Source organism: Ochotona princeps, chromosome 14 (genome assembly GCF_030435755.1).
Source record: "Ochotona princeps isolate mOchPri1 chromosome 14, mOchPri1.hap1, whole genome shotgun sequence".
NCBI lineage: Eukaryota > Metazoa > Chordata > Mammalia > Lagomorpha > Ochotonidae > Ochotona > Ochotona princeps.
The window spans coordinates 13,837,860-13,851,863 of record NC_080845.1 but is presented as its reverse complement, the minus strand read 5'-3'; the positions used below and the strand labels follow the sequence as shown (position 1 = coordinate 13,851,863).

Genomic DNA, 14,004 nt, shown 5'->3' with positions numbered 1-14,004 from the left:
TGGCCTCGCCTTGAAAGCCCCGGGATCCCATATGGGCGCCGGTTCTAATCCCGGCAGCTCCACTTCCCATCCAGCTCCCTGCTTGTGGCCTGGGAAAGCAGTTGAGGACGGCCCAAAGCTTTGGGACACTGCACCTGCGTGGGAGACCCGGAAGAGGTTCCTGGTTCCCGGCTTTGGATCGGCGCAGCACCGGCGCGTTGCGGCTCACTTGGGGAGTGAATCATCGGATGGAAGATCTTCCTGTCTGTCTCTCTTCCTCTCTGTATATCCGGCTTTCCAATAATAATAAAATCTTTAAAAAAAAAAAAGAACTACTGCTCATCAACTGCTAAAGCTTCACTGTAGCCAACTGCAGAAAATACAAAGATATGGGAGGCCTCATATCAGCTGTATAGACCTCAGGCCTTCCCAGTGGGATGTGTACAAACACGCACACTGCATAGACCCTTTGCAGTGGAAGGTGCTAGGGTCAGAAGAACCTGGACAACAATGAGAACTGATCTCACACTAATAATGTCTATCTGATTTTACGTTTACTATACACCGGGCACCATGATGTATCTTACATAACTTAATCAAAATGCATCTCCAAGCCCATGAGGTAGTGACAGTGGCTGTTTGGCAGATGACAAACTTGAGGCATCAAGAATGTCAACAAGAAAGAACCTAAAGTTCTGAGACCTGTGTTTTCTGAATGCCCACTATGCACACCTAGAGAGCAACCAGAGTGGTTTTAAAGGAAGCTTTCTCCCTGCCCTAGTGCTTCTTCAGCTTACTTCTGTGCAGAAGTGACAGGACCAGGCATCCTGCCACAGGTTGTGATTAGCTACCTTCGTGCTCGACAGAACAACTCCTTTTCAGTGGGTGGCCAAAGCCCATGGCGCTGCCCTTAATCACTGGGATGGAAAGTGTGTTTGAACCCTGTGGTGTCTTTCTGAGAACACGATCTTGAACTTGCTGCTTTTCTATCCTTATAAAACATTCAGAAATGAAGCATGACATTCACAGGTGAGTGCCTGAAATACACGGTATTTTCCCTTCAGAGCACACTGAATCATCAGAGAACCGCAGGGCTTACTCATATGGAGTCCTGCCTTAGCATTTCGAAACCATTTCACACTGAGTGTTACTGTGAGAAATAATTATGTATCAAGACAATGCTAACTATTATCAATTAAAGACATTCTAGAAAGCCACATGGCATTGTGTTTACAGGGATGTTCTCTCTGGCACTGGCATTTGGGAAATACAGAAATCTGTTGCATAAATACTTGGCTCTGTTCCATTTTAGTTTGTGCTTTGATTGTTAGGTTTGATTCTGGGTTGAACTGGCATTAACCTTATAAGGTCAAGAAAACACAGTAGGGCATGGATCACCCTGTATTCCCTGACTACGAGTGGGGAGAATTTCTTACTCACATTTTCCTTTCAAGCCAACTAGTATTTTTCTGTGCTGACTTTTTAAAATCACTGCATAAACTTCAGAAACTTTCCACAAATCATTCAGTGAGGTAGGATAGAATGGAGTAAATACAGGATATAATTAAGGTCATTTGTCTGGTCAGCGGGTAGACGCCGAGCTCTGTCCTAACCAGAACGGGACTCAGTTAAGAAGAGATAAGGTTGTCTCGGAGCACACAATCTGTTCTCTAGGCTTTGCTCTTACAAACTTGGTTTCTGGAACCTTCCCAAGAACTCAATTACCTTTGCTGCGGCGGCGACTGCGGTACTGCTCTGTGTAGAACGTCAGCTGTGTTTCATCGTCTGCCTCTGAGCCCGAGTTCCCCTTGGTCCTCCCAAAGCCGATTCCCCCTGGAAGGAAGCACAATAGCCCATCAGTCATCTCCACATCTCGGAAAGCTGGTGAAATCCCTCAACTGTCCCGAACATCAGCAGCCCCAGACCTCTTTGTAAATCTCAACTGACCCCAGAGCCGGCACGAGTTATGGAAGAAACCCAGGCTCTGCAGTGAGGTAGATCCTCTTTCCAGCCCTAGGTAGGCAACTTCCAGGTGTGTGACCTTCAAGTGAACACAGTTCTTATCCCTCACAAAAGAGCAGTAACTATTAACCTATGAGCTCTCCTTGAGGAATGGAAATGCTTCTTCCACATGGTGACTCAATAATTGATGCCTATTGTTGTTTCAAATGATGCATCTACCTCTAGAAAACACTTCAGCCAACTTAATTTCACACACATTTCAATCAAAGGCTTACTGTATGCCAGGCCTGGAGCCAGACACTGGAGATAGAACGATAAATATTACCTAAGTCTTGCCAGCCAGGAGATCATATGCTAGTCAGGGGGACAAATGGGATCCTATGGAGCCTTAAACTTAATTCATGGCTTGTGTTTCCCACACAATGAGATGCTAGGTAGATGGGGGAGAACAATTCATGTCAACACAGAGGGCCTCAGCAGGCTTTATGGAAGCATGCCGATTTAAGTGAGGAGTTGGTGGATGGATGGGGCTGCAGTGCTTGACGAGAAAGCAAGCAAGCAAGCAAGCAAGCAAGCAACAGAGGCACTTCTCTGGGCATGGGGCATACTGGAAGCAGGAGGTAACATCAAGTCAAGGACTGATGGGGAATTGAATGCTGAGCCATGCCTTTAGGGTGTGGGTGACACCTGAGTGCCAAACTGAGATCTGACAAGGGGGAGGGCTTTACTGAGCATGTCGTGGGAGGTTGTAGAGCAAGCCAGTGAGTCAAACAGGTGCAGCATCAGGAGGCTCAATGACCGCCCAGGAGAAAAAAAGCCTTTTGTGAGGGGATGTGCATTGAGGATGAAGAGGAGGGGATGCTAACAGCAAGAGGATATGCAGGGAGCAAGGGCAACACATTCACATGCTCAGAGGAGTGTGTGAAAGAACAGAGAAGAAGCAAGGATTGCAGGGAACTGCCAATATCCTAATAGCCATTTGTGGTAAAGGGATAACACAGATAATTTTTATTAATTTCCTGTGCCTTCGGCATTTTTAATTGTCTTGCTTTGGAGAGAAAGGATATAGAAAGAGACGGCGTAAGAACTGGTGAAGTCTTAGAACACATCAGGCATATTAGAATCAGTGGGAGGCAAGAGAATTTTGGTTTGGGGAGCAATCTAGGGGCAGAGCCTCACTGTCCACATTAACAGACCATCCCCTCGGTCCCTGGAGTCCACTCAAGAATCTGGCCACAGCGGTGGTCCTGGTGGACAATTAAGTAGCTGGAGGAGGGAGGCTACTTTTCCCTAGAAATCCTTTGTATTTTTTGAATCAAGCAACATGCTGACCTATTACCTATGCAAAAATTTCACCTGAGGAAAAGAAAAACAGACATTGAGGGAAATGTGATTCAATTCACGACAGGATTTACTATGTAATTTCCTCAGGTAGGGTATTTGAAACAGCATTCAGAACACAGAAATTTCACTTGCAGACACTCTTTGTGCAATATGGTTATTATCCTTTCATTCATTCCAGCAATGCTCTTGAGCAATCAACTGCACACCTAGAAGATTTGTATACGTTATTACACACACTCCTCGTCATAATAGATTCATACCAAAGGTGTAGTTAACAAACTATACAGTAAAATAAAGACTCAAAGACGTACAGGGGAAAAAGTTACTTGCCGGAGGTCCCAGAGCTGACAAGCGTGAGTCAGGTTTCAGGGCTAGTTTGTTCAGCGTCAAACTAGGGCACTCTAGGACAGAGATGCTCTCTCCTTGAAATAACTTGAGAAGGGGTGTTTGGAAAGCAGTTGATCCTTTCGGTGGCAAGCTGCCAAATATTACAAGATTTTCTTGCAAAATCTTATTCCCAAGTCATGTGTGTTACTAACACAGGTATCATTAGCCCCATGGTGCAGAAGAAACAACTCAGCTGTCATGGTAAAAACAAATGAAATTAAACTCTGGCCTGGTGTGATTGATGCTCAAGGGTCATACTTTGTAATATGGAAAGACTCGTGTCTGCTCTGCTCACTTCAAAGCGGTGTGTTCTTCAGAATACCAAAGCACAAGAGACCGCAGTATCTGATTTTGGTCCTCATGTCATCAGATATGGTCTGTTTATGGACCTTGAACCATACATTTGCGATCCCCAGCAACTGAAGGCAGTGTCCAGAGACGGCAGAAGACTACAGATTCTGCCAGATGCAGTCCCCTCACTGAAAGCTTCCACTCTGAAATGCAGTTGGCAGGGGCCCCATGGAGATTCTGGAAGTGGCTGGAGAGCAGAGGTTCCCAGAGGCCAGCAGGGCTCTAAAAATTGCCATTAAACTATTTTACTGTAACAAAATATAAGGGAAAGGAAAGGGTTTTGCTCATCTACAAATAATTATTGATCAAAGAAAAAATTTCAAGCATCTGATAAAGTAGCCGCACCCCTCCTCCAAACTCCTATCTAACCAGGAAGCATCTGTCCTACTGTAATTCACATAGTAGATGTAGGGTGTGCAGCTGTCGGACACTTACTCCAGATCCTTCTCACAGTCCTTTTAATGGACTTCCATATTATTAAATATTCCAGTTACATATTCCTTCTCTTCCTACATTTCTCAGCTTTTTTCACCTTGTATCCTCTTGCAAAACAAATGGCCTACCTTAGTGAGCAGACAGGATTGACAGAATTCTTTCTCCAATAGGACAGGATAGTAGGTCTAATCCAATTCCAGCATAGGAAAAGCTAAGGCTTCTGTCTAGATCCTGCTCCAAACCCTTTACAGGTGCTGATTTATGCCATCCTTATGAGGACCTTAAAAGGCACGATGCTACTTTTATTCCCATTGTAATGGATGAGGGAATGAAGGCACAGCAAGTTTAAATAATGTTCCCAGGATCGCCCAGCTTGTAAGTAGTAGGGCCACAACTCAAACTCAGACAGTGGCTGTATAGCCAATTCCTTTCACCTCTGTTCTGGTGTGTAATAAAATATGAGTAAATACCCTATTTAATGCCCACAGCCATCCCTGTAAGGATGCTATCATAAACCCCGTTTTACAGATGAATAACTAGGTCTCAGAGAGGTCATGTGCAGTTGTTAAGTGAGGGAGCTGAGACACCAGTTGGGTTTGTCTACTTGCAAAGATGACTTCATAGCTAATATAAACTCAGCATTTCGTGCACATGCTCATGGAGGAATGGCAAAACTTCAGTGTGCTGACAGCTAAGATCTGTTACGTGAGTCTCCTGACTGGCCATATTTTTCACTTCTCTGAGCTTCTACTCAGACTTTCTTGCAGGAACTCTGCTCAAGCTTCACAAGATCCTAGCGGTTTCTTCAAACAGACACTTATTGAAGCACACGGAGAGAAGGCCTGCTAAACTACCGTGAGAACATCCCTGTCTCCTGCCATCGCCTCTGGCCTTCGTGTGCCTGTGAGTATGAAGATTTAAAATAAGCTCAGAGCCAAAGCATTGGCCAGCAAGTGCAATTGAAATATAAAGCAAGCCACAAATGCCGTCTTAAGTGTCCTAATCGTCATGGTAAAAATAAGAAAAAAATCAGTTTGTAGGATAGCTCCTATTTGACATATTATATTAACATGTCATGTTAACACATTAACCATATATATTTTATACAGTTGACTTATTATTATTATTAAATTATTAAAAATTTAGTACTTTGTTCATGGCTAATCGTTAAAAGTCAGTGTACATTTCAAACATACAGCATACCTCAATACAGACAAGTACAGTTGTGTGAGTGGTTGAAGAATAAATATTATTGAGCCATAATTAAGTAGCAGGATATGAGTATGGATAAATAGTCACAGCTCACACCAAAGTGTTGAATATTTTTTGGATGAAATGTGACTTGAATGTAGAATCAGGCAGCCAGAACTCTGCAAAGTCACAAGCATCACACCCCCTACCCTGGTGGCACTTAAATTTGGGCTGGTGTCTGTAATCTATGAACCTTCAGAGCAATTAAATTAGCATATTAGAATCAGACATGAGTTCTAATCCTATGCTTCAATTATTAGCTGTGTGGCCTCAGGCAAAGCATCTATTTTCTCAGAAATTACCGTAATTTTAACATTTTCATTTAATTTATTATTAATTTATTTTCAAGGCCAACACACAATTTTGCACATGAGAGAGAGATTTTTTTCTTTTTTTAGGACAGATTTATTTATTTTCATAGCAAAGTCAGATATATATGGAGAGGAGAAGAAGCAGAGAGGAAGATCTTCTGTCCGATGATTCACTCCTCAAGTGACTACAAAGGCCAGAGCTGAGCCAATCCGAAGTCAAGAGCCAGGAGTCTCTTCTGGATCTCACACGTGGGTGCAGGGTCCCAAGGCTTTGGGCCATCCTCAACTGCTTTCCCAGGCCACAAGCAGGAAGCTGGATGGGAAGCGGGGTCTCTGGGATTAGAACCGGAGCCCATATGGGACCCTGGCATGTTCAAGGTGAGTACTTTAGCCACTAGACCGTGGTGCTGGGACCCGAGAGATTCATTTTTCTCCCTGTTGGTTTACTTTTTAGATACTACAATAGACAGAGCCAAAGCCAGAAGCTCAGCATACAATCCAGGTTTCCTCTGTGGCTATCAAGGATCCAAGCTTTAAGCTATTGTCTCTGCTGCTCCTCCCATCCCCAGGATTACATTAGCAGGAGGCTAAATGGGATTGGGGAGGCCTCAAACCCAAGCACTTTGATATAGGATGCAGGTATCCCAATTGGCATGTTAACCTCTATATCAAATATATGTCCTTATACTTTTCTTCAAAGGGGGACAACAGCTGTCAGTACTCATGGTCGCTGTTAGGAAAAAAGTATGTAATATGTAAACAAGTGTGCTGGGGCATATTCTGCGTTTACTCAATGCTTGTCTGTTTTGCACAGAAGGGCAGGAAGTGCTGCTAGATGACAGTCAGCCACACTCCTGCACAATGACATCATGGGAAGGTGGCAGTCATCCAAGGCATAAAGCCCCTGAGTATCCATAGAATCTGAAGGGGCCACAGGCCAATTACAGATGACTTGGAGGTGATTCAGATGGCTAGAGAAATGTCCTCATTGTTAGCACTTTAATATAATTTGGTGATTTAGTGCATTAAGATATAGTTATTAATACAGAGGTTGGCCCAGGTACTTCTACTTAGGAGCTAAGATTAAGAGACACTGACCAGAGATGGGAAGTTAAAAGGGAGAGACAATTTCTCTGCTGGAATCAGCAACCTCTGGACTTGCTTCATGGGTCCCTGCTTTTTCTGTTCCTTGATGGCCTCAGATGGAAGCATCCAGGTGGTCCAAGCAATAGCACAGTGTGAGAAGTACTTCCCACAAAGTAATGCACATACACCTCACAAGACGTCTGAGAGGTCACGGTCACATTTATTGATGGACAAATCAACATTCAGGATTGCAGTGTGGCTTACCAAAGATGCCAATTTACAAATGGCAGAGCTCAAGTGTAGCTTTTTTGATCTAAAAACTCAGTTCTCATAAAAACACGCTCAACATCATTAGTCATTAGAAAAATGCAAATTATGGATAAAGCTAGAATGACACCCATTAAGTTGGCATGAGGGAAATAATGGAAATCCACAGATGTTGGTGAGAACATGGAGCAGCTGGAACCCTCGTATGCTGCTCGTGGAAATCCTCAATGGTCCAGCTGCTATGGAACACAATTTGGCGCTTCCACAGCCCAAAGAACTGAAGATACAGTATACAAACAAGTTTCCGTGTATGAATACTCCTAACAGTCCTAATCACAAATAGGAACAACTCAAAAGTTTAATCGCTAAGAAATGGATGAAAAATGTGTAGTACACTGAATGGAATTTCATTCAGTCATAAAAAGAATTGCTGATACCAGTATTAAATGGATAAACCTCACAAATATTTTGCCAAGTGAAAAACATCAGATATGATTGCGTAGTGCAATGGCTCAATGGCTAAATCCTCACCTTGCAAGTATTAGGATCCCACGAGAGTGCCAAGTTTCTGTCCCAGCTGTTCCATTTCCCTTCCAGTTCCCTGCTTATAGTCTGGAAAAAGCAGTGGAGGATCGCCAAAAGCCTTGAGACCCTGTACCCATATGGAAGATCTAGAAGAAGCTCCTGGCTCCTGGCTTCAGATTGACTCAGCTCTAGCTGTTGTGGCTACTTGGGGTGTGAACCAGCAGATGGAAGAACTTTGTCTGTCTCTCCTTTTTTTATGACTCTTCTCTGCCTTTCCGATAAAAAGAAATAAATATTTTCTTAGTACTAGACATTAACGATCTATTTGCATGATCACATTTATATGTAACATCTATAATAAGCAAATCCACATGGATAGAAAGTAGACTATAGTTGCCATGGCTAGGTAAAGGTAAGCAGGCACAAGGACGGTCTGTTAGTGAATAATGTCTCCATTCCAGGTAAGGAAAAGGTCTTGGAGCTAGGTAGAGGTGACATTTGCATAACCTTGTGAATATATTCAATGACACTGAATTATATATTTTCAAATGATAAATGGGCAATTTTAAATGATGTGAATTCTATTTCAAAAATCATGTTCTCATTTTAACATTGCAAAATTAAGAACTGAACTGTAGAATGAGGGAACTCAAGAAAGTGTAAAGGAAAAACAGAGAAGTTGGGACATAGAGATTCCAGAGGCCTGATGAAAGCAGCCAGGAACCTGGACTCAGATACAGTGCAGTACCAAAGGATTCACAGGTTGACTGCTCTCACATCAGACTGAAGCACAGCTGTGTTCACTGTTTATTCATTCAACAAGCTTTTGCTCAGTGCCTGGTCTTGCCCAACACCATTCCATGCACTCAGAATGCAACAATGAACAAAAAAATACACAAGTCTAGGACTTCTTGATGTTAAAAACGTTCTGGTATGGAAACATGTAAGACATTCCAGGAGCGACATTCTAGGGTTTAGCTAAGCCCTCTATATGGGAATCCTTTTAAAATTGAATTCACTAATGAATTTTTATTTACTTGAAAGGCAGCTGGAGAAAGAGGGAAAAAGGTGGTGATAGGAGTTGGAAGAGAAGAGAGGCACTGATTCCATGTACTGGGTCACTCCTCACTCCTCAAATACAATAGGCAGGGTTGCTTAAGATCAAATCTGAAAACTGGGAACTAAACCAGTTCTCCCACACGTGTGGCAGAGATCTAAGCACTTAAGCCGTCACTTGCTACCTCTCATGGTGCACATTCACACTAAGTTGAAAGCAAAAGCAGTTAGAACTGGAATCCTGGCACTCTGATTCGCAATGTGGGCATTCTAAGAAGGTGCATTAGCTGCTGTACCAAACACATGCCCATACCGGGAAATTATTAAGTCAATGTTTCTGATAAATAAGTCTCCCCCAATATGACAGATATTTCAGACAAAGTAGGGATTTGACCACAGATTTTGTCTGGGGTGAATCAGGGAATCAGAACAAGCAAAAACACCATATTACCAGTCTGGTAGAAGAGAATGCCTTGTCTTTTTCGGGTTTACGAGAGTTCATTCGTTGCTCATTTTTGCAAATCCACCTACTCTGCTTGAGTCGCCCCATCCACCGATTTGGTCTGCCAGCCTCTGGTAGGTCCACGTTCCATCTCATGTTCTTGCTATCGTGATGGATGGTGGTGACATGTTAAATTACACAAGCCCCATGTCTTCCTCAAGCTGGTGACAGCGATATTGCATTTTTAGATTGCTCAGAACAGCACCAGATAGTAAAATGTGGTTCAGGAATGCAAAAACCCAGCTGACCCCCAACTGTCCAGGGAATGCAAACGGTGCCAGTCATGAAAGAAGGAGAGAAGTTGCTAAAACTTATCACACCCCTAAGCCGTACAACTCCTGTAATTGCTCTGAGCTGTAGGCCTGAGCCACAGAAGTCTATACAGTCACGTCTCCGGGATGTTTTGTCCACAACCACCACTGCCTTTGAGACCATCTACAGGTCAGCCCCAGTGCCAGGCAGTTTTCATGTACTTGTTTACTTCCCAAAGGGCTGCAAAGGCTGGTGGAGTCAGGCAGAAGTCAGCAGCCAGGTCTCCCGTGTGGGTGAAAGCCACCAGCACCCAAGCCTTCCACTGCTGCCTTCCCAAGAATGCTAGCAAGCAGCTGGTTCAAAAGTAGAATAACTTGGTCTCAAATTAATGACCATGTGGGACGCTGGTACTCCAGTGAGAGCTTAACATACTGTGCCACCAGGTGGGTCCTTCACACTGAAATTTTAAAACAGATTTTATAATTTCAGAAAAAAGGAAATAACAGAATCATTCATTGAAGACATAAAAATGATGGCATATCCCTAAAAGAGACTTCCATGTGATCATTAAATACAGTGATATAAGTCTACATTCGTTTATATGCAGCCTTCTCCAGTGAGTGAAAAAGTACGTAGATAATCTTAAATATTCACTTGTGTAAATTTATACACACATGGTGACACATTGTGTGTTATACTGCGTGACTTAAAAATAGATTTTAACTTAAAATGTTATTTTGAGATGTCCATGATTTAAAATAAAAGCTAAACTTTATAAGGCTTATTATAAAATTATTAGCACAAAATGATCTTAAAGTATTAAAAATATAGTACATGAATTTGCAAATATAAACACAAATAGACACTGAAAATTTACTAAGGTACATTATGATTATTTTCTGGGTGACAACATTTAGGATATTTAAAATTTTTTGTTATTGTTGCTCATCCACATTTTCTATTTTTTCTCCATGAATTCTAATGATAGCTAATGAAAAAATGCAATACAATGTCTTTTTCATAAGCAATTTTCTTTTTCCACTGTTTTAATTCCTCACTTGACATTTCACTAATAACAGCCCAAGGGTGTCATGCCATCATCCAAGAAGAGAGACACACTAATTAATCTCCATATTTTGATTCAAACCAGTATTAAGGTGGGAGACATTCTGTCAACTAAGCTCAACACACTATATTTCATGACAATGAGTATTTTTTTTCTGGAATAGCCCATTTCTCCATGTTAGAGGTACTAATTTCCAAAGAGAAGCTTACCAAACCCTGATCTCACATCCTCTTCTGAGATCTTTGTCACTCCCCCGTCAAGGGTGAAACATCACTTTAATCCCTGCAGGCCTGAGGAACCAGTCTGTAATCCACCGAATTCAGAAGTGACTCTACTGAGCGTCCAGCCTGAGGTCCTTGCATAGCAGTATAACCTCAGCCTGGCTCTTCCAAAGTGCCAGCCCTCTGGATGCACCCTCCTTGGAAACCTGCCACAGTACCACGATTTCTCAGCCCCCTGGAGAGGCCATGTGTAACTGGTACAGCCCAGATTCCCAGATGAGCCTAGCCTTCAAGTAACCCAGAGCACACGGCAGCAAACTTCAGAAGCAGCTTCAAGTTCATGCTAGCTCCCAGCCATCTGATTCCCCTACAGGGGCTGAGTTTTAGCAGCTGAGGCACAGTCACTGCAGAGCTGAGACAGTACATTTCCCTGTTTCTTTTGATGAACTCTCACTTTCAAAATCAATGAGCATAAGATTTGGTCCAAAGGCACTAAGTAAGGGATGGTGTATTATGCAGCTGTAGGCAATCAGAACACTACCCTTTCCCAGGCCTACAAAATATTCAAACTCTCTCCAATCTGTTATGTATGGCACCCGTAAGACATAGGATATGAAGATGAAATGGGTGACTGGAGATTCAAGTGTTGGCAAGGTCTGTCATATTATTAATATATGGGACTAAAAATAACAAAGCAAATATTGAGTGACACTGAGTGAGCAGCTTTACTTCCTTTCCAAACACAGCAACTTATTCGGCCATTACAGTAATTGCATGATATCCATGTTGCTGTCTCACTTTGGGAGATGAGTAGACTGAGGTCAGAGGCTCTCCAAGTAGCTTGTTTGATGTTACAGATGTCTTAAATGCCCAGGAGAGATCAGAACCCACAGTCAGGCCCAGGACAGCAGCATGTGGGAGCAGGGCTGAGCCCCGTAAGGTTGGGCAAGAATCAAGCTCTGTGCAATTTCTACCCTTGAGATGCCATACAATCTTTCGAAACAGCAGCTGTTGGCTTACCGCATATGTAGGCCCTTCAGCTGACTGAGGATTGTTCCTTTGCCCATTCAGTGTATTTTCATGCAAGCTAAACACTCCCATTAATTTCCTAGGCATTCTTTATGCCATATGCTTAAACTTATAATTTTTGGATTATAAGACCTTTTTTGACTAAGAAAGGCATAAAGAAGAAAATAATAAAATACTATTACTCCTAACTGACTTCTCTTACTTCAAGTTTTTAACATACATTTATATGCAAACATTTCTATAACTGGGTTTCATTGTATCTTGAGCACATTGTATGAGTTTTATAAATAACCTACATATGGGTATTCATTTATTCGTGTCAGAAATATATATTGGAATCCAAGCATATACATAGCAATTTTTATTATGTATTTTATGTATATTACACATATACACATACATGTTTGTGCCTATACACATACTGAGATCTATGTTTGCATCAATATCAACATCTATATACATATATCTATTCTCACATTCAACAAAATATTAGCAGCAATTTTCTCAAAATATGGAGATTTTTCTTTCTTTTTTGTTTATATTTTTCATGTTTTAAAAAATGACATCAACTATGGAATTAAAGATAAAAAACATATTGCATGAATACTATCCCATGTTAAATATCCATCTTCAATGCAAATTGATGCTTGTAGAATACTGCACTGTATGAATATATTGTTTATTTAACCGATCCTTCATTGCTTAAATTTTAGTTTGTTTTCGGTGTTTTACTATAATATTTCAGCATTCATTCTAACAGATCAGTCACTCTACACCTGCCTGTTTATCCCTATATAATTTTCTGGAGAGCAAAGAACAATTATTAAATCACAGGGCATTAGCCCATTTCAACTTCTTGTTTCCTGTTGTCAAGATGTCCTTCAGAAAAGACATAACAATTTCCTCCTGACTAGCAGTGTGTAAGATTGGCTATTTCACTATATCCTCAATAACACTGATTGTAACATCATCATTTTCAAATTTGAGTGATTTTTAATATGCATTTCATGTTTCAAATTCCTTTTGTCACACTCTTTACAACATACTCCACTGTGTTCAAGTTGATTTTGAGTTGTGATCCTCAGAACTAGCCATGATGGGTGAGGGGTGGTCTGAGTCCCACAAAGCAGACAGGGACTGTCACCCCCTTTTTCTCTGCACAAGAGGCTTGTCCTACTGCAGCCACGATTGCTTCAACTTGTATTCAATCTGCCCTCAGTCCTTGCGCTGCAAACAAAGCTAGAGAAAACCATAGGAAGACTAGACCATGATGGTTTGTAGCTACAGAGCACTCTACAGGTCGACGTCAATCACCTAATTGAAAACTCTTTAAAAATATGTAATGGAATAAAAGGAACTCACTGACCCATCAATAGCTTACACTTTTTGCCTTTGGAAACAAACATTAACTTAATAAATCTTGCCAGTAAACATCAAGAAGTAGATACGCACATGCAACTCAAGCAGATATTGTCCAGTTACCAGAGAATTTACTCTTAATTGAGGAAATGGAATATATTCATACAAATATACAGACAGAATACAATCACACAAACCATACACTTTTTTTTTCAAATTTGTGTATTTTTAACTTGGGATGTTTAACTTTTTGGTGTTGAGCTCCTTTTTTTTCCTCATGATGGTTTCCACTCACTGACAGAGTTTTGCTTTTTTGTTGTTGTTAAGATTTTTAAAATTTTTATTGGAAAGGCAGATATACAAAGAGTGAGAGAGATAGAAAAGAAGATCATCTGTTCACTGGTTCACTCCTCAAGTGGCTGTAATGGCCAGTGCTGAGCTGATCCAAAGGCAGGAGCCTGGAGCTTCTTCTATGTCTCCTACATGGTGCAGGAACCCTAGGCTTTGAGCCATCCTTGACTGCTTTCCCAGGCCACAAGCAGGGAGCTGGATAGAAAGCAGGGCCTCTGGGATTACAACCAGCACTCATGTGGGATCCTGGTGCATGCAAGGTAAGGAGTT

The 14,004-nt window shown here is 41.8% G+C and overlaps 1 protein-coding gene across 3 annotated transcripts in view; it reads right to left on the bottom strand.

The window, feature by feature from the left end:
• Positions 1-14,004, bottom strand: part of ASTN2 (astrotactin 2) — a 980,906-nt gene that overhangs the window by 661,002 nt on the left and 305,900 nt on the right. For all 3 annotated transcript variants that reach the window (XM_058672825.1, XM_058672827.1, XM_058672826.1), the window contains one exon: positions 1,705-1,812. In XM_058672825.1, coding sequence (XP_058528808.1) covers positions 1,705-1,812 — 108 coding nt within the window. The remainder of the gene's footprint in view (positions 1-1,704; positions 1,813-14,004) is intronic.